This window comes from Myotis brandtii, unplaced genomic scaffold (genome assembly GCF_000412655.1).
Source record: "Myotis brandtii unplaced genomic scaffold, ASM41265v1 scaffold61, whole genome shotgun sequence".
Taxonomy (NCBI): Eukaryota; Metazoa; Chordata; class Mammalia; order Chiroptera; family Vespertilionidae; genus Myotis; species Myotis brandtii.
In genome coordinates, this window is record NW_005370318.1 from 895,061 (window position 1) to 914,117 (window position 19,057).

At 41.6% G+C, this 19,057-nt stretch overlaps 1 protein-coding gene across 1 annotated transcript in view; it reads left to right on the top strand.

The window, feature by feature from the left end:
• Positions 1-19,057, top strand: part of TRPC4AP (transient receptor potential cation channel, subfamily C, member 4 associated protein) — a gene marked incomplete at its 5' end in the record, with an annotated part of 57,613 nt that overhangs the window by 25,015 nt on the left and 13,541 nt on the right. Inside the window, 3 exons of the mRNA XM_014550639.1 lie at positions 5,964-6,149; positions 12,762-12,904; positions 17,885-18,016. Of these exons, the coding sequence (XP_014406125.1) occupies positions 5,964-6,149; positions 12,762-12,904; positions 17,885-18,016 (461 nt within the window). The remainder of the gene's footprint in view (positions 1-5,963; positions 6,150-12,761; positions 12,905-17,884; positions 18,017-19,057) is intronic.

Sequence of the window (19,057 nt, forward strand, 5' to 3'; positions counted from 1 at the left end):
CGTAAGGAACCTAGTTTGGTATGCTTAAAATCACCATTTTTTTAAAAAATTCTTTTGTTATAGACACAATTTCTCTTCTCATCCACTATTGACATCTCTAAATTGTGAGCTTTCTGTTTGGTTGTATGTGTGTCAGTGTTTGAGTAAAACTGGAAAATGTCAGCTGCAATACCAATATGTCATAGTATGAAAAATAGAAAACGTAAGATTGAAAAATAAAACTAAGAAACAAGAATGTTTCTTTTTGGTGGCTAAGTAGAAACATTTATGCCTAAAAGTATTGTCATAAAAGCAGAGGCAATACATTTCAAAATGAGACATATCACTGATTCAGCCCTAAAATGCATGAACAAAAGTGTGTGTTCTAACTATATCTTGCCTAAGTGCAACACTGTTTCAGTGAAAGTATCTAGCCATAAGCTTAAAAAAAAATTGTTTGAAATGCTTAAGCCTGCAGATACCTAATGTGACCACTCTTGTGTTGACAGTATTGGTTTATACAATTCTTGTATTTGAAAGGAATCTGATCCTTTTAAATGAACATGGTGTGTATTGTTCTTACGGGACTATTTCAGTGGTGTAAATAATAAATACCTTTTCTTTTTTAAAAAAAGAAGAAGCTGGAAAAAAGAGGTGTGAGAGTAAGAATTCAGCTTTGTGAAGATTTTCGTGTAGAATCCAATCTCATTTATTCATTTTTGGGAAAAAGTAATTTATATCTAAGGTTTAAAAAATGTGTAAGGTACAAAAAGAACAACAGATTACAGTAGAAAGTTTGTTCCCCTCCCCATGGTAACTGAGTACCATTTTTTCATGTATCCCTTCAGAGATATTGCCCAATCATGGGGGTGGAGGAGTGAAGCGAGAGATTGACTCCCTGTGTGTACAGATGGTAAAATAAGCATCATTCCACCTCTGGCTTTTAACTTTATTTTGCAAAGTATTCCATTCCAGTACATTTGGAATTATCTTATTCCTTTTTACAGCTACATAGTATTCTTTTATACTGTAACTAGAGGCCCGGTACACAAATTCATGCACGGTGGAGTCCCTCCGCATGGCCTGCGGGGATTGGGTCAAAACCGGCAATCCAATGCCACTTGCTCCTGCCTGCTGCTCCCGCTCATCCCGGCCCCGCTGCGCCCAGTCAGTCCTGATCTGGAGAGGCTCGCACCGCCGCAGTGGTGCTCACCAGCCGTGAGCCCTGCTTCTGGCACCCGTCCCAAAGGCCGGGGGCGGGGACGCAATCGGCCCTCCAGGCTGGGCGGTGGGACGCCCTTGCCGGCCCAGGATCCGGATCCGTCCTGCTGACATTCGCGCCAGTTATCAGGAGCCACCTGGTGGCCGCTTTTATATCATTTCTTGTGGAGTGTCTAGGGAGGGGAAGTGGCCACAGTGCCTGAGGCTGACTTCCAGGAGGCCCGGCAGCGGCGGCGGCGCTGTCGGGATTTTGCCGGTGGCACCAGTCTGTCGGTGCTGGCAGCACCGGTCCATTGGTGCTGGCGGCACCAGTCTGTTGGTGCCTGGCCCATTCTCTGGAGATTGGACCTGCAAGACTACTGAGGGAGGGAGTGGCTGCCACCCAGCTGGTGGGCCACCAGCACAGGTCGGTCAGCTGAGCAGCTCTCCCCCTGTGGGAGCACACTGACCACCAGGGGGCAGCTCCTGCGTTGAGCGTCTGCCCCCTGGTGGTCAGTGCGCATCATAGCGACCCATTGACCAGTCATAACAGTCGCTTAGGCTTTTATATAGATAGATTTATTTAGTCCCCTATTGATGGGAATTTGGTGTGTTTCAAGTCTTTGTTCCTACAAATAACAACCTTGCGCATAGCTTATGATGTGCTGGATATTTGCCTTTTAAACTTTGATAGATGTTGACAAATTACACTTCCAAGGAACTGGTTCATCTTCCCACTCTGTATACCCTTCCCAGAACAGGGCCTTTTTAAACTTCCTGGTATTTCTCAAACTGATAAGTAAACATTGTTATCTCAAAGAAAAACAAAAACCAAAAGAGCTATCTCAGTGTATTTTTTTAAATTGAGGTGAAAGTAACATAAAGTAACCATTTAAAGTTAACAATGCGGTGGCATTTAGTATATTTATAACTGTGCATTTATGTTTATCCATCTAGTTCCAAAACCATTCATCGCTCCAAAAAGAAACCATACACATTAAGCAGTTATTTCCCATTATCCTCAACTCCTGGCAATCACCTGCTTTCTGTCTGTATATTTGTCTATTCTGGAATCATACATATGTGGCCTTTTGTACCATGTATCATGCTTCTTTCACTTAGCATGATGTCAATCACTGTAGCATGTCACTATTTCATTCCTTTTTATGGTTGAATAATATTCATTGTATGTATATAGTACAGTTTGTCCTTTTGTTGGATAGACATTTGGGTTTTTATCTTTTGGTTATTGTGAACATGTGTGTACATGTATTTTTTGAACACCTGTTTTCATTTCTTTGAGGTATATATTTAGGAGTGTAATTGCTGGATCATATGATAATTCTGTGTTTAACTTTTCAAGGAAAAGTTAATTTGTAGTATTAATTCACTTTTTTAAAATGAGGTCAAACATTATTTTCTAGTCACTCACTAATGTATAAAGGATGGAAAGAGGGCTAAGATTATTTGCTTAGCTCTGTGCTGGGACTAAATTTATATGACTTTATATAATCGTCCTAACTAATTACTTTGTTTTAAAATTTTTAAAGAATTTTCTTTAATATTTTTTTGAATTTTACTTTAAAATTTTTCATTATGGGGAACATCCCACATATAAAAGTAGAGACATATATGACACATGACTGTATACTGATCTTCATTTAGCCATCACTTAACTTAGACGTTGTCAACTGATGGCCTGTCTCTATCTCTATCTCTACCCCCATTCACTTCTCCCTTACTCACTTTAAAAAATATATTTTTTAAAAATTTATTTCAGAGAGGAAAGGAGAAGAAGAGATAGAAATATCAATGATGAGGGAGAATCATTGATTGGCTACCTTCTGCCTGCCCCCCACTGGGGATTGAGCTCTCAACCTGGCATATGCCCTGACTGGGAATCGAACCATGACCTCCTGGTTCATAGATAGATAGTCAGCTACTGAGCCACACCAGCTGGGCTTCCCTTCCTCACTTTGGATTATTTTGAAGCAAATCCCAGTCATCATAAAAATTTCACCTATATATATTTTAGTGTTTCCACAAGATAATGACTCTTTTTAAACAGAACTCCAGTACCATATTATACACTACCAAATTAATAGTAATATCTTGATATTATGAAATATTTATTAGGTTTGAATTAGATGACACGTTTGCCTGTTTCAAAAAAATCTATAGATTCAAAATGGTGTTCATTGAAAAGTTTCCCTCCCACTCTATTCCCATTGGCCTAATTCTCATTGCCTTCAGCAGCTGCTATTTTCTATCCTTCCTGGAAGATTTAATGCACATACAAGCAAATATGTACAGATATTAGCCTTATTTTAAAGAAGGTTAATGATATTGACAAGATTTGAACCCAGATTTCCCTGCTTTCAAAGTTTATTATGTTCTCTTATGCTGATCAGGATTTCCATCTTACTCATAGGAGTTGAATAATTATCCAGTTAGAGGAGTTGGGTTAAGAAAAAAAAAAAAGGCTTAACTGATGATCAAAAATAGATCCAGAGACATAGAAGCATCGAACAGACCATCAAACCTCAGAGGAAAGGCAAGGGAGGATGGGGAAGGGGGGTAACAGTTCAACCAAAGGACTTGTATGCATGCATATAAGCATAATCAATGAATACAGACAGTAGGGGATGAGGGCACGTCCTGGGGGGTGGGAGCAGCTAGGGAGAGGTCAATGGGGGAAAAAGAAGACATATGTAATACTTTCAACAATAAAGAATTCAAATTTTTTTTAAAAAAGGCTTACCTTTTTTTCTTCCTGCCTTTTTTCTTCCCTGTACTTGCTTATTATAGGAAAATCAAACTATAGATAAGTAGTTTTAAAAGAAGCATTTATATGCATTTCTCAGAAACAACCACAGTAAATGCCTTAGAACATATCTTTTCTTTATGTACATATTTAAAGAAGTAAAGTTTCAAATTTTTTAAGAAAACAGACCCACGCCGATACTGTTTAAGTAACATTTAAGCACCTTTTTGTAAGTAAATTTAAACATCTTTTGGAGTCACTGTATAGAGAGGTATGTGTCACCATTCTTAGTGTCGGTGTTGTATTCTGTTGTTTGAATATATCCTATTTAATTTGGCTACCTTCTGCCTGCCCCCCACTGGGGATTGAGCTCTCAACCTGGCATATGCCCTGACTGGGAATCGAACCATGACCTCCTGGTTCATAGATAGATAGTCAGCTACTGAGCCACACCAGCTGGGCTTCCCTTCCTCACTTTGGATTATTTTGAAGCAAATCCCAGTCATCATAAAAATTTCACCTATATATATTTTAGTGTTTCCACAAGATAATGACTCTTTTTAAACAGAACTCCAGTACCATATTATACACTACCAAATTAATAGTAATATCTTGATATTATGAAATATTTATTAGGTTTGAATTAGATGACACGTTTGCCTGTTTCAAAAAAATCTATAGATTCAAAATGGTGTTCATTGAAAAGTTTCCCTCCCACTCTATTCCCATTGGCCTAATTCTCATTGCCTTCAGCAGCTGCTATTTTCTATCCTTCCTGGAAGATTTAATGCACATACAAGCAAATATGTACAGATATTAGCCTTATTTTAAAGAAGGTTAATGATATTGACAAGATTTGAACCCAGATTTCCCTGCTTTCAAAGTTTATTATGTTCTCTTATGCTGATCAGGATTTCCATCTTACTCATAGGAGTTGAATAATTATCCAGTTAGAGGAGTTGGGTTAAGAAAAAAAAAAAAGGCTTAACTGATGATCAAAAATAGATCCAGAGACATAGAAGCATCGAACAGACCATCAAACCTCAGAGGAAAGGCAAGGGAGGATGGGGAAGGGGGGTAACAGTTCAACCAAAGGACTTGTATGCATGCATATAAGCATAATCAATGAATACAGACAGTAGGGGATGAGGGCACGTCCTGGGGGGTGGGAGCAGCTAGGGAGAGGTCAATGGGGGAAAAAGAAGACATATGTAATACTTTCAACAATAAAGAATTCAAATTTTTTTTAAAAAAGGCTTACCTTTTTTTCTTCCTGCCTTTTTTCTTCCCTGTACTTGCTTATTATAGGAAAATCAAACTATAGATAAGTAGTTTTAAAAGAAGCATTTATATGCATTTCTCAGAAACAACCACAGTAAATGCCTTAGAACATATCTTTTCTTTATGTACATATTTAAAGAAGTAAAGTTTCAAATTTTTTAAGAAAACAGACCCACGCCGATACTGTTTAAGTAACATTTAAGCACCTTTTTGTAAGTAAATTTAAACATCTTTTGGAGTCACTGTATAGAGAGGTATGTGTCACCATTCTTAGTGTCGGTGTTGTATTCTGTTGTTTGAATATATCCTATTTAATCAATATGCTGTTAATGAACATGTAGTTATTTCTTTTTGTTATCATAGAAACCATGCCACTGAACATCTATGTACAGCTGTCTTTGTATTATATAATTGGTTATTTCCTTATGGTAAATTTCTGGTAATAGACCCCATGGCTCAAAGACACACAGATTTAAGGCATAAGTTATTCTAATTTATATTTCCACCAGTAGATATAAGAGAGTGTTTTTCTTTGCATCTACTAAAATTATGTGTTTCTATAACTTTATTACTATTTTACCGTTGTTTGGCCTTTCATTTTAAAGGGAGACTGTGGCTGAATAGCTGCTGTCAGGTTAGAAATCATTCCTGTCATGCAGGTGAGGGGCTGGTAGTTTGTTCAGGGCTTTAGAGCTGGTCTCGGTTTTGAACATTTCTTCTTTTGTTCTTTCTTCTGCAGCGGCCCTTCTCAGCATCCCTGGCTTTGTTGAACGGCTTTGCAAGCTGGCAACTCGAAAGGTATCAGAGTCAACGGGCACAGCCAGCTTCCTTCAGGAGTTGGAGGAGTGGTACACATGGCTCGACAATGCCTTGGTGCTAGATGCTCTGATGCGAGTGGCTAATGAGGAATCAGAGCACAGTCAAGGTACTTGTAGTGGGTCTCCTGAGAGGTGGATTCCTGAAGCCATTCTTGACCTCTTTTCCAAAGAGGATAAATTGAAATTTGCTCAAACTAGAATTTTTCCTCAGGGAATCCTAGAGCATGATTATTAAGATTATTTTGCTAGCTAGTGACAGAAATCTCTTTGAACTCCCTCTAAGGCAGCGGTTCTCAAGCTGTGGGTCGCGACCCCTTTGGCGGTGGAACGACCCTTTCACAGGGGTCGCCTAAGACCATCCTGCATATCAGATATTTACATTACGATTCATAACAGTAGCAACATTACAGTTATGAAGTAGCAACGAAAATTTATGGTTGGGTCACAACATGAGGAACTGTATTTCAAGGGCCAGAAGATTGAGAACCACCGCTCTAAGGGTTCCAGTCTGATTGGAGGGACTATGGCTTGGTAGCACAATCAGAGAGACTGTTTGGAGCTAATAACCAGAGCATTCTTAGGAACCCAAAGAGTTCTTGCTCTGTCTCCTTTTTCTTTAGTCTTCTCTTTTTTCTTTTCTGATGAGTAGGCTGCCTAGTAAATGTGTAGGGTTCTAGTCTCGGCTCCAGCTACATGGTGAAGGAGTCTGGCCCATCTTGGGTCATTTGCCCAACCCTGAAGCATTTGACTCTGGCCAGCAGGATGGGGTCAGATTGTACAAACCTAGTAATTCTCACTGTAATCACATGCAGATAAAATTGAAGGGAGGAAAGTCTGGGGCGTTATATGGACCTGCCTCCCCAGTGAAACTATAAACAAAACTTATTTTTTTAAAAAAGGCATCTAGATTAGGAAGTAGTAAAACTATGTTTATAGATGATATGATCTTTTCTCTAGAAAGACCTAAAGAATTCACTAAAAAACCACTAAACTAGTAAATGAGTTCAACGAAGATATAAGCTTAATTTCAAGATATGAGCTCAATATACAGAAATTAATTCTGTTTCTCTACAGTAGCAATTAACAAACTAAAATGAAGTTAAAACAATTTCATTTATAAGAATATCAAAAAGAATGAAGTACTTAGAGATACATTTAATAAATGCAAAACTTATACTCTGAAAATTATAAAACATTATTGAAAGAAATTAAAGAGACCTAAATAAATGGAAAGACATCTCATGTCTTGTGTTTATGGATCAGAAGACTCAGTATTTTTAAGGTAGCAGTACTCCCCATCTTGATCTACAGATCCATCTGCAGATTCAACCCAGTTCCTGTCAAAATCCCAGCTGGCTTCTTTGCAGAAGTGGACTAGCTGGTCCTAAAATTCTATGGAAAAGCAAAGGCTCCAGAAACGCCAAAACAATCTTGGAAAAAATCAAAATCGGGAGAGTCACCCTTCATAATTTCAAAACTTAACTGCAGAGCATCAGGAATCAACAGTGTGCTACCAGCATAAACAGACACATACTAGTATAATGAAATAGAATTGAGAGTTCAGAAATAAACTCTCACTTAATATGGTCAATTGATTTTCAACAAGAATTCTAAGACCATTCAATTTGGGAAACAGTAGGTAGTCTTTTACACAAATGGTGCTGGAGCCATTAGTTATCCACATGCAAAAGAATGAAGTTGAAAACCCCTACTTCACATCATATGTAAAAATTAACTCAAAGCCATCAAAGACTTAAATATATGAGCTGAATTTATAAAATCCTTAGAAGAAAACATAGAATTAAATCTTCATGACCTTGGATTTGGCAATGTTTTCTTAGATGCCACCTAAAGCACAAGCAACAAAATTAAAAATAAATAAATTGAACTTCATTAAAATGAAAACCTTTCTTACTTCAAAAAAAACCCCACCATCAGGCCCTGACCAGTGTCTCAGTGGTTAGAGCACTGGCCTGTGCACTGAAGGGTTGCAGGTTCAATTCCCAGTCAAGGGCACGTATCTGGGTTGCAGGTTTGATTTATGCCAGAGGCAACCAATCAGTGTGTGTCTCTCACATTGATGTTTTTTTCTCTCTCTTTCTCTCTCTCTCACCTCTCTGCTCTCCTCCTTTTCCCCCTCCTCCACCTCTCCTCCATTCCAGTCTCTCTAAAAATCAATGTAAAAAATATTCTCTGGTGAGGATTAAAAAACAAACACTATCAGGAAAGTGAAAAGACAACCCACAGAATGGAAAAACTTTTTTTAAAAAATATATTTTTATTGATTTCAGAGAGGAAGGGAGAGGGAGAGGGAGAGGAAGACAGAAACATCAATGATGAGAGAGAATCATCAGTCGGCTGCCTCCTGCATGCCCCCCACTGGGGATTGAGCCTGCAACCCGGGCATATGCCCTTGACCAGAATCGAACCAGGGACCCTTCAGTCCACAGGCCGACGCTCTATCCACTGAGTCAAACCGGCTAGGGCTGGAAAAATATTTTTGAGGGTAGAGAACATTTTTATAAACCATATAGCTAATAAGGGACTTGAATTTAGAATATGTAAGGAGCTCCTACAGCAGTGATGGCGAACCTATGACACGCGAACTCATTTTTTTGGTTGATTTTTCTTTGTTAAATGGCATTTAAATATATAAAATAAATATCAAAAATATAAATATTTGTTTTACTATGGTTGCAAATATCAAAAAATTTCTATATGTGACACAACACCAGAGTTAAGTTAGGGTTTTTCAAAATGCTGACACGCCGAGCTCAAAAGGTTCGCCATCACTGTCCTACAGCTTAGTAATAAAGAAGCAACCCATTTCACAATGTGGGGAAAGGATCTGAATAGATATTTCTCTAGAGAAGATATATAGATAGCCAATAAGTACATAAAAAGATACTTTAGCATCATTAGTCGGTGGGGAAATGCAAATTTAAACTGCAGTAAAATACCACTTTACACCCATTAAGATGCTTATCAAAACGACAGATAATAACAAGTGTTGACAAGGAGCTCTAGCCAGTTTGGCTCAGTGGAAAGAGCGTCGGCCTGCGGACTGAAGGGGCCCTGGTTCGATTCCGGTCAAGGGCATATGCCCAGGTTGCAGGCTTGATCCCCAGTAGGGGGTGTGCAGGAGGCAGCCAGTCAGTGATTTTATCTCATCATTGATGTTTCTCTCCCTCTTCCTTCCTTTCTGAAATCAATAAAAATATATTTAAAACACACACACACACACACACACACACAAACAAGTGTTGGCAAGGATATGGAGAAATCAGAACTCTCATTCCCTGTTGGGAGCATGTAAAATACTGCAGCCATTTTGGAAACAATCTGGCAGTTCCTCAAAAGGTTAAACATAAGAGTTATCATGTTACCAGAAAGTCCATTCCTAGGTATATACTCAAGAGAAATGAAAACATATGTTTACAAAAGAACTTATACATGAATATTCATAGCAACAGATTTATAATAGCCAAAACATGAATCTATCCAACTGTCCATCAACTGCTGACTAGATAACAGAATATGATATATGATAGAATATTGTTCAGCAGTTTAAAAAATGAAATACTGATACATGGTACAACCTGAATGAACCTTGAAAACACTGTGCTAAGGGAAAGAAGCCAACAAAAGAGCACATGTTGTATGATTCCATTTATACAAAATGTCCTGAATAAGCAAATCCATGGAAACAGAAAGTAATTTAATGGATGCCTAGGGCTGAGGAGTTGGGAAATGGCGAGTGGCTGCTAATGAGTGTAGGATTTCTTTTGGGGGTAATGAAAATGCTCTAAAATTGATTGTGTTGATGGCTGTACAACTCTGAATATACTAAAAACCACTGAATTGTACATTTTAAATGGGTGAATTGTATAGTATATGAATTATTCATCAACCCAAGTACCTATTCTGTGCTGGGGCTGGAAAGAGGGTGTGTTGGCCACTTTAATCAGTTTGGTGGAGCTTAAGAGATTGGAGGGAAGTGCAGGCCTCTTAAACTAGTTTTCCCTCCCTCGTCATTGGGACTTACCTTATTACTAAGCTCTGGCCATTACTTTGGGGACTGTTTCTTGAAAATACCTATCCTAGGGGTTCTTACAAACCTGGCACCAAAGGTTGGCAGTGACTTGGGGAAGAACCTGAGCTGCCTGTGTCTCTTTTTCCACGGACGTTTATTACTGAGAAGGACTTGTATGCCATATGCTACACCTGCTCCTTCCAGAGACATCCTCTCCTCAGTCACCCCCAGGACTCCCTGAGCTAGGTGATGAGAATGCCGAGGCTTTCAAGGCCACACAAGTGTACAGCAGAGGCAGGAATCTACATGATAGCTCTTTAGATTCTTTTCACAGATTAGTTGACTCTTAAATTGTTCCGGGAGATGGGCCAAGGTATCCCAACATAGAAATTGAGTACAGGAGGTCCTCGGGTTACGTCGGAGATTTGTTCCTACGATGCGACATCACGCGATTTCGCCATAAGTCGGAACCCATCTACATAAGCACCTACGTCACTCACATGGAGCACATACACAGCAGTAATGAAGTGAAACAGTAAAAAACAATTAAAGATAATTCCTGACCTTTACTTGTGGTAAATAAATAATAAAAAACATAAAGCACATATATACATATGTCGAAATAATGGAACTTTTTTTTTTTATAAATAAATGGGAGATGGCGACGTAACCACGAAACAACGTACCACGAAACAACATACGTTGAGTTCGACATAACCCGAGGACTGTCTGTAATTATGGTTTTTCTTCCAATCTGCAGAAAAATATATGAGAATAAAATAGAATTTTCTCAATTAGATTTTCTCCGGTAAATTTTTCTTAAGTCTTTGCCCACTGTAACTTTAGTTGTCATTAAAAGCTTGCAGGTTGCCCAGCGGGAATGGCTCAGTTGGTTGAGCGTCGTCCTCTTTACCAAAAGGTTGCCGGTTCGATTCCTGGGTTGCAGATTAAATCCCCGGTTGGGGCATGTGTGGAAGGCAAAGGGTTGATGTTCCTCTCTTTCTCTTTCTCTCCCCCCCTCCCCCTCCCTTCTTCTGTCTAAGTATGTCTTTGGATGAGGATTTAAAAAAGAAGAGCTTGCAGATTAAAAAGAAAAAAAAAAGTAGCGAGCAAGCATCAGAGTTTGTTTTTATTTCTATTTAACGTATGTGTGCCGGGCATTGTTTTAAGCACTTCCAATATATTAAATCCTTTCATCTTTGCCGCATTGGTAAGAGATAGGTACTATTGCCATTATCTCTGTTTTACAGATGAGGACGGATAGGGGAGCATAGCGACATCAATAAATTTATCCAAGGCCAGCCACCCAGTTAGTGAATGGTAGAGCTCAGGTCCAGACTCAGCATCTGGCCCCAGAGTCTTCTGTTAACAATCATCCTTCATTTAGCAACTGGTCTTCTTCAGAATTATAATTTTATATTATTGACATAATATGGCTGGAAAAAATAGTTTCAGTCTATAGGGTAGAGTAGGTTAGGTTTTTATATCATGATATCAACATGCAGAAATCACCGTGACTTCTGCATGTATCTTGCCTGAATATATCTGATGTCCAACCACTGCTCTGTACCATGCGTTTTTCAGTCCAATAGGAGCTTGAAAGGACCTTAGTAAGTAGTTACTGACTCACCTTTTCACATTTAAAATGAGGACAACTGATGGGAAGTAACTCCTAAGGTCTCCTGACTCTGACCAGTGACCTTTTAAAATAACAGGGACCTAAGAGTGGGGCTTCCCAAGAATCAGGTGGTGGGGTGTTCGTGTGTTCTTATTCAATCCTCAGTCACCCTGGCCATCCACTGTGGCACTACAGTTATTCCCAGTTTACAGAGCTGTCTAAGGCCTAGTGAGGAGGTGACTTGCCCAGCCAGCAAGTTGTAATTCCAGAGCCATCAGTCTTTATCACTTCGCTTTACTGCCTTCCCATCACTACACGCCTCTGTGACCTGCGTGACCCATGGAGACTTTTCATTAATTGGGTCATAGAAAAAATTAGGTGGTTTACCTGAAGCCCAAAACACAGTACCTGGAACCTATCAAATGATAAATACGTAGTTGCTGCTATTGTTACTAACAATGAAATTGGGTGAAATGATAATCTGCTAGTAGAGAATATGTTTATCTGTATCACTAGCAGCAATTGTGATGCCCAGGCTGCCTTAGAAAGATGAACCTTAGAAAAGTTTAGAAGGTTCTTTGAAAAATTGGGTGGAAAAATCTTCAAAAAGAATTCCTCCCAGTTTTCGGCAGTGCCCCTTTGTGGAATCTAGGTAGAGAGGGACCAACTACTCGGAGTCATTTTTGACCTGAGGAGGGTGTGACCCAATTTGCTGCTAAACATCTGTCAGGGCACTTTTTGGGGCGGTGGGGAAGTTGGGGGGCATTTGATGGTGACAGGAGAAAGGAATGTGTGGGGTCATGTCACTGCATTGGCTGTGTCAGGACATTTTTAGTGTATGTTAAAGTTGATGAGCTGGAACTGCAGAGTCTGTTTTCCTAAGTTCCTAAGCTTGCCTGGCCTCTGGGGGCCTGGAGGGGTTTTGTGGCTTTCAAATTCTCTGTCAGGGTCTCAGGGCCCAGTGTAATGGCTACAGGTTTGAGGGACAGAAACATGTTTCCTCACAGGCAGTGACTCAACCCTCTCTCCTGGTGGCTGTCTCAGCCTCCATTGTGTTCTCTCCTCCAGGGGCTTCTGAGGAGAATGGCCTGCCTCACACTTCAGCTCGGACCCAGCTGCCCCAGTCCATGAAGATTATGCACGAGATCATGTACAAACTGGAAGTGCTCTATGTCCTCTGCGTGCTGCTGATGGGGCGTCAGCGAAACCAGGTGGGCCTCTCCCCCACATCTCAGGCAGGGAGTCGGACGCCAGTGCTTCCTGGGCGCTGTGGTACGCCGCGTACTCCACGAGGCTGCCTCTCAGAGTGGCTCTCTAGCCCAGCAAGCATTAGGGTTGATTTCCTTTTCTCTGAGGAAACCAGTCTGATCCCAGAGCTCACAGTCTTTCCTCTGTACTTTGCTGTGGGCAGCATTTCTAGGCAAAGCATTGGTGCCCTGCAGAACAGACAGTTTAGCTATGTTACCTGACCTTAACATGAAGAATAAATGGCCAGTGACTGGCAAGATGACTGCTCTGTCGATGCACTGGTGGACTTGCCGGTCTGATGGGGGCTAGCGGTGGTGGGCCAGAGCCCAGCACTGTGTCACATTATGAAAACCAGGCAGCTACCAGGGGACTCCAGGTGTGCTGGGGTTCCCTAAGCCTTCAAGTAGTTCCAGGAGAGAGGAGCAAGGGCCCGTAACCTACAAAGGGAGACAGAGGGCCTTGGAAGTATGCAGCATCTTCTTTAAGGTAGAGAAGGAGCCCTCTCCTGCTAGCTGCATTATTCTAGGGATGAAACGAGGCATAGGGGAGGGGGAGTAAAGGGGAGTGGAGGCTGTGCTCAGTGGTCCTTTCATACCTTTTGATTCAGACACCGGACCATCACCCACCTCTGTGTGAGACAGGTGCAGTTTCCCCATTGTACATGTGAGGAACAATTCTAGATGGTGTAAATGGGGAAACTCACTGAAGGGGGACATCTGGCATGGCTGTGTCCTGAAGAAAGAGGGGAGCCAAGCATGCGGACCCCGAAGGCAGCCTGCCTGGTAGAGGGAGCAAGCCCCTGAGGTGGGAGCATGCCTGGTGGGTTGGGAGACCAATAAGGAAACGGGAGGCTAGGGGCATGGGGGTGGACTAGAAAAGCAATGAGGAGAGGAGGGCTGAGGGGTTGCACGGAGCCAGATTGCATCAGCTTTCATAGACCACGTTAAGGACTTTGGTGTTTTGCTCTGAGTGAAATGGGAAGCTGACCCTGTGGCTGCTGTGTGAAAGATGACAGCTAGGACCTGCATAAGGTGGTGGGTGTCGTGAGGAATACTTGCATTCTGGATCTGTTTTGAAGGTAGAACAGGTAGGATTTGCTGATAGTTTGGATGTAGGCATAAGAGAGAAGAGTTGAGTATGGCTTCCTTAATTCCTTCCGAAGTTTTTGGCCTAAGAAGGGGGAGGATGGATTTGCCATTTACTGAAATGGCTAAGGTGGTAAGGAGTGGAAGGGTAGGCATAGGGAAGAAGGTGAGCAGTACAGTTTGAACAAGTTAGGTGTGAGGTGTCTATTAGAATCCACACTTGGAGTTAGGGGAGAGGCCAGCACTAGAGGTATCACTTTGGGGGTCATCAGCATAGAGGTGGTATTTAAAAACCAGGATCTCACTGGGTGAGATCCCACCCTGACATCCACAGCACTGGGGCTCCTTCCTTCAGTATGGGATAGATTTGTTATAAAAAGTAATAGTCATAATGTCTTACATGTACTAAGTGCTTTACTTTTTTGAGGTACTTTCACAGTTATTTATGTTTGAATTTTCAGGTATTTGGTAACTTAGACAACATGTGGTGACCCCTTTTTCTCCCTCACTTGATGCTCGAGAAAACCAAGGTGCACAAAGGGCCCTGCTCTCAGGTGCCAAGCATCGGTAGAGTCAGGATTTAAATTGCTGCCCTGACTCTTCTGTCCCAAACATAGCAGTTCCCTGCTTCCTGAGCCTTCCTGTTACCAAGTTTCTGTGAGTCATGTGGTCTTTAGTTAAACTGTGATTACACTGCTTCCTGGGTGGGACCATCGGCTGGTCTTGGAATCCGGCCCAACCGAGAGCCAGTGCTCTGCTGGCTCGTCCTTTGCACAGTCAGCAGTTACTGAGCGCCTGCTGTGTGCCAGGCCCTGTGGGCACATGGGCGCACAGACCCTGCCTAGACCAGGATAGCAAGGGGAAGGGTTTCCTTGGCAAGGCCCAAGAGTGGCCTTATTATTGTGCTTTTGGGCCAAGTTCTGTGACTGGTCTTGGGTAAATTGAATCATTAGACTGGAGGAAATGCTCTCCACATCCATAAATTCCATCCCCCGTTCATCATCATGAATGTAATCAATAGAGCAGTCTTTTTTTTCTTCTTTTTCAGCACATCCTGTAAGTCAGGCCCTGAGCTTCCCCTATATTACTTCATTGAGTCCTTTCAACAATTCATTTCCCATCAAGAGACTCGGCTCAAAGAACACTGCCCAGAGTCACAGAGCTTTGTCAGATTCTGGTGTCCCCTGATAAATGTGTGCGTGTGGTGGGCTGGGAAGGGGCAGGCTTTAGGATCGGGACACCTGAGTTAGGGCGGCATCTTCACTGCCCTGCCCAAGGCAGCCCTGCTGAACTCCCATTGCCCCTTGTAAAGAGGGAATTAATGAGCACTGTTGCTGTGCTCAAGTATTTACATATCTATTCTGACTTTATTTATATGACAGCCTTGAAAAGAGGTAATAATAGCTTCATTTTGTGTTATGTGAAAAATTACTTTTAGTAGGTGAATAATTCATATAGTTCAATGTTGAAAAGTAGTTCTAGCCCAGCCGGTGTGGCTCAGTGGTTGAGCATCGACCCATGAACTAAGAGGTCACCAGTTTGATTCTGGTCAGGGCACACGCCCTGGTTACAGGCTCAATCCCCAGTAAGGGGCGTGCAGGAAGCAGCTGATCAAAATTCTCTCTCATCGTTGATATTTCTATCTCTCTCCCTCCCCTTCCTCTCTGATAGCAATAAAAATATGTTGTTGTTTTTTAAAAAGGTACTTCTATATTAAACGGATAAATAATATCAGTGAAGGCGTTCTCCCCTCTGATCCTAAACATTCTGATTCTTCTGTAAGCATCTAATTTTACCAGTTATTAATGTATCCTTTTAGATTCTGTGCTTATAAAAGCAATATATATATTCCTCTCATTTTTTACATAATAATATAGCATGTGCACACTTGCTTTTTTAATATTATGTTTTGATGAATGTGCAATTCACTGCATGTTAAAAAACCTTCATTCTATTTTACTGGTGTCAAGTATCCCATTAAGTGAATGTACCATAATTTATGTAACTGTTCCCCATTGATGGAAGTATAGGTTATGTCTGTTTTGGTATTACAGATAATGTTGCCATGAGTAAGTTTGTACATGTGCCATTTAGTATTTATATGTATTTGTCTTTGTATAAATTCCTAAAAGAAGAATTGCTGGTCAAAGGGAATATGCATTTGTAAGTTTTAGGGATACTACAAACTGTCCTTCCTCTCCAGGTAGTACCAGTGCCCTCCCACCAGCAGGGCGGGAGCATGCCTGAGGCCCAGCTCACCAACACAGGATTATAAAACTTTCATTCTTTGCCAATCTAAAAAAGTACAAAATTAGGTGTTTGAATTTCTCTTAATATTCTAAGTGAGGCTGAGCACTTTGCATATATTGAGGAACCTTTTATGTTTTCCTGTCTGTATCCTATGCCCATTTTTTCTGTAGGGTTGGTCTTTTTGTTTTAGAGATTTGTAGGATTCCTTATAGAGGAAATTAGCTTTTTGCCTGAGTGTGACACAAGATTTTGAGTATGGTCCCATCTGTCATATTTAACTTGTGGCTTTCCTTACTGTGAGTTTTGCCACGCAGAATTTTAAAAGGTTTGTGTGGTTGAATTCAACACTCTTCTAGGCTTCTAGGTTTGGAATACTACTTTAGGAAGTCTTTCTCAGTGTCATTTTTTTTTTGTTTTGTTTTGTTTTGTTGGTTTTTTTTTTAATATATTTTATTGATTTTTCACAGAGAGGAAGGGAGAGAGATAGAGAGTTAGAAACATCGATGAGAGAGAAACATCGATCAGCTGCCTCCTGCACATCTCCCACTGGGGATGTGCCCGCAACCCACGTACATGCCCTTGACCGGAATCGAACCCGGGACCTTTCAGTCCGCAGGCCGACGCTCTATCCACTGAGCCAAACCGGTTTTGGCTCTCAGTGTCATTTTTAAAGCTTTTGCAGCCCTACCTGGCTTGGCTTAGTGATAGAGCATGGGCCCATGGACTGAAGGGTCCCGGGTTCGATGTTGGTCAAGGGCACATACCTCAGTTGCAGGCTTGATCCCTAGCCCCAGTCAGGGTGCATGCAGGAGGTAACCAATCGATGACACATCGATGTTTCTCTGTCTCTCCCCCTCCCTCCCACTCTCTCTAAAAAAATGAATGGAAAAAATATCCTCAGGTGAGGATTAACAACAACAACAAAGCTTTTGCATAGATTTTTCTAGGATTCTTAGAGTTTCATTTTATTATATTTTTATCTTGCCTCCACTTGAAATTTATCCTACTATGAAGCATGAGGGGCATTTTTATTTTAATAACTAGAGTCCCGGTGCATAAATTTGTGCACTGGGGTGGGGGAGGGACTGAGGGAGGTTGGCCGGCAGGCCCCGATCAGGCAATCTGTGCTGGCCGGCCAGGGGGAGGTTGGCTGTGGGAGCACACTGACCACCAGGGTGCAGCCCCTGCGTTAAACATCTGCCCCCTGGTGGTCAGTGTGCATCATAGCGACCAGTCATTAGGTCCTAATGGTCGCTTAGGCTTTTATATATATAGATATGCAGAGGCAGGGAATAAATCAGAAAGGTTAAGGAATTTGCTTACAGTTACACAGTTTGTATGTGGTGGAGTTAAGAGACAAACCCAGGGCTATCTAAGTCCAGAACGCATGGTTTTAAAAGAGGTCCTATTGTACAGTGTGACTCCTAGGATATTGTGAGAATTAATGAGCAGGGTAGGGAATGTGTGGATGTTTTCTGTAAGCCACAACACTCCCTACTGACTGTTGCTTTCTTTGTCCTGAAGGTTGTTATTATACCAGCACGAGGCTTTGCTACATCTTTTCCTCACATTAGTTTTAAAATGCTTTTGCCTTCCAACCCCATCCAGGTTCACAGGATGATCGCAGAGTTCAAGCTGATCCCGGGGCTTAATAATTTGTTTGACAAGCTGATTTGGAGGAAGCATTCAGCATCTGCCCTTGTCCTCCATGGTCACAACCAGAACTGCGACTGTAGCCCGGTGAGCAAGGGACCCTGGGGACAGATAGGCTTTATTTGCCAGGAGTAGTTGTTTCAAGACCTGCTCTTGACCCTCTGAAATCTCAGTCTTTGAGAATAGAGCAGAAACCTCCAGTCATAACCTATTAATCCCATAACTGGAATCTACCTTGGGGAGGGACCTGACCCTACCCCTCCACCTATGCAGAAGTCCCTCTAGGCCTCCTGTTGCTTCCCTTTATATGCCTTGGGGGTGGGGGGCTCACTTCCCTCGAAGCAGGGCCACCCACTACATTATCTAACAACAAGATTGTCCTCATTCTGTGCTCTGCTGCACTATAATTATATCCACTGATAGTTTTCCCTTCAAGAACCACACACCACCTATGCTCTACATCCAAAAAGGGATTTAGGATGCTTTCCTTTTTGAAGGGACTAAGGGCTCTCTGCTACCTTGTCTCTGTCACAGTACCCTGGAGCGAGCAATGAACTGGGAGTTGGGGGGCCTGTTGTGCCACACAGCTTGTTGGGAGAGCTTGAACGAATCACTGAATCTCTGAGCCTCTGTTTCTTGCAAAAGGAAGATCACCCTTCCTTGCCTGCTGGCCTCACAGGCCACATGGAGGCTCAACCACCAGCAGGAGGAGGAAAGTGCTCTGGGACCTTTAAGTGCACAAAACTGTCAGGGTCTAGTGCCATGGCTCCCCTTTGGTCTCTGCACTGTGTTCTGAGGGTTTTCCTCCGTGCCTTACCTTCCTGTTCACCATATTTCTCTCTGGTCTTGTTGGAGTTGCCTTTCAGCCCATCCATCTGAGGTTTTAATTTCAAGTGAATATATTCGGCATTTCTGGACATTCTATCAAAAATTACTTGATTTTTATTCAGATTATGTTAATGTTTTGTTCTGTTGCATTTTATCTCTTTTTAATTATTTGTAACATACATGTTTATGGTCTCTTTCAGATTGTTCTTGGGGTACTAATACTTGTGTTTGAGTCTTCAGACTCAACTTTGGGTAGAGTCTTGCCTCGGGCTCTGTAATGTATGAAGAGGTCACCTTTGG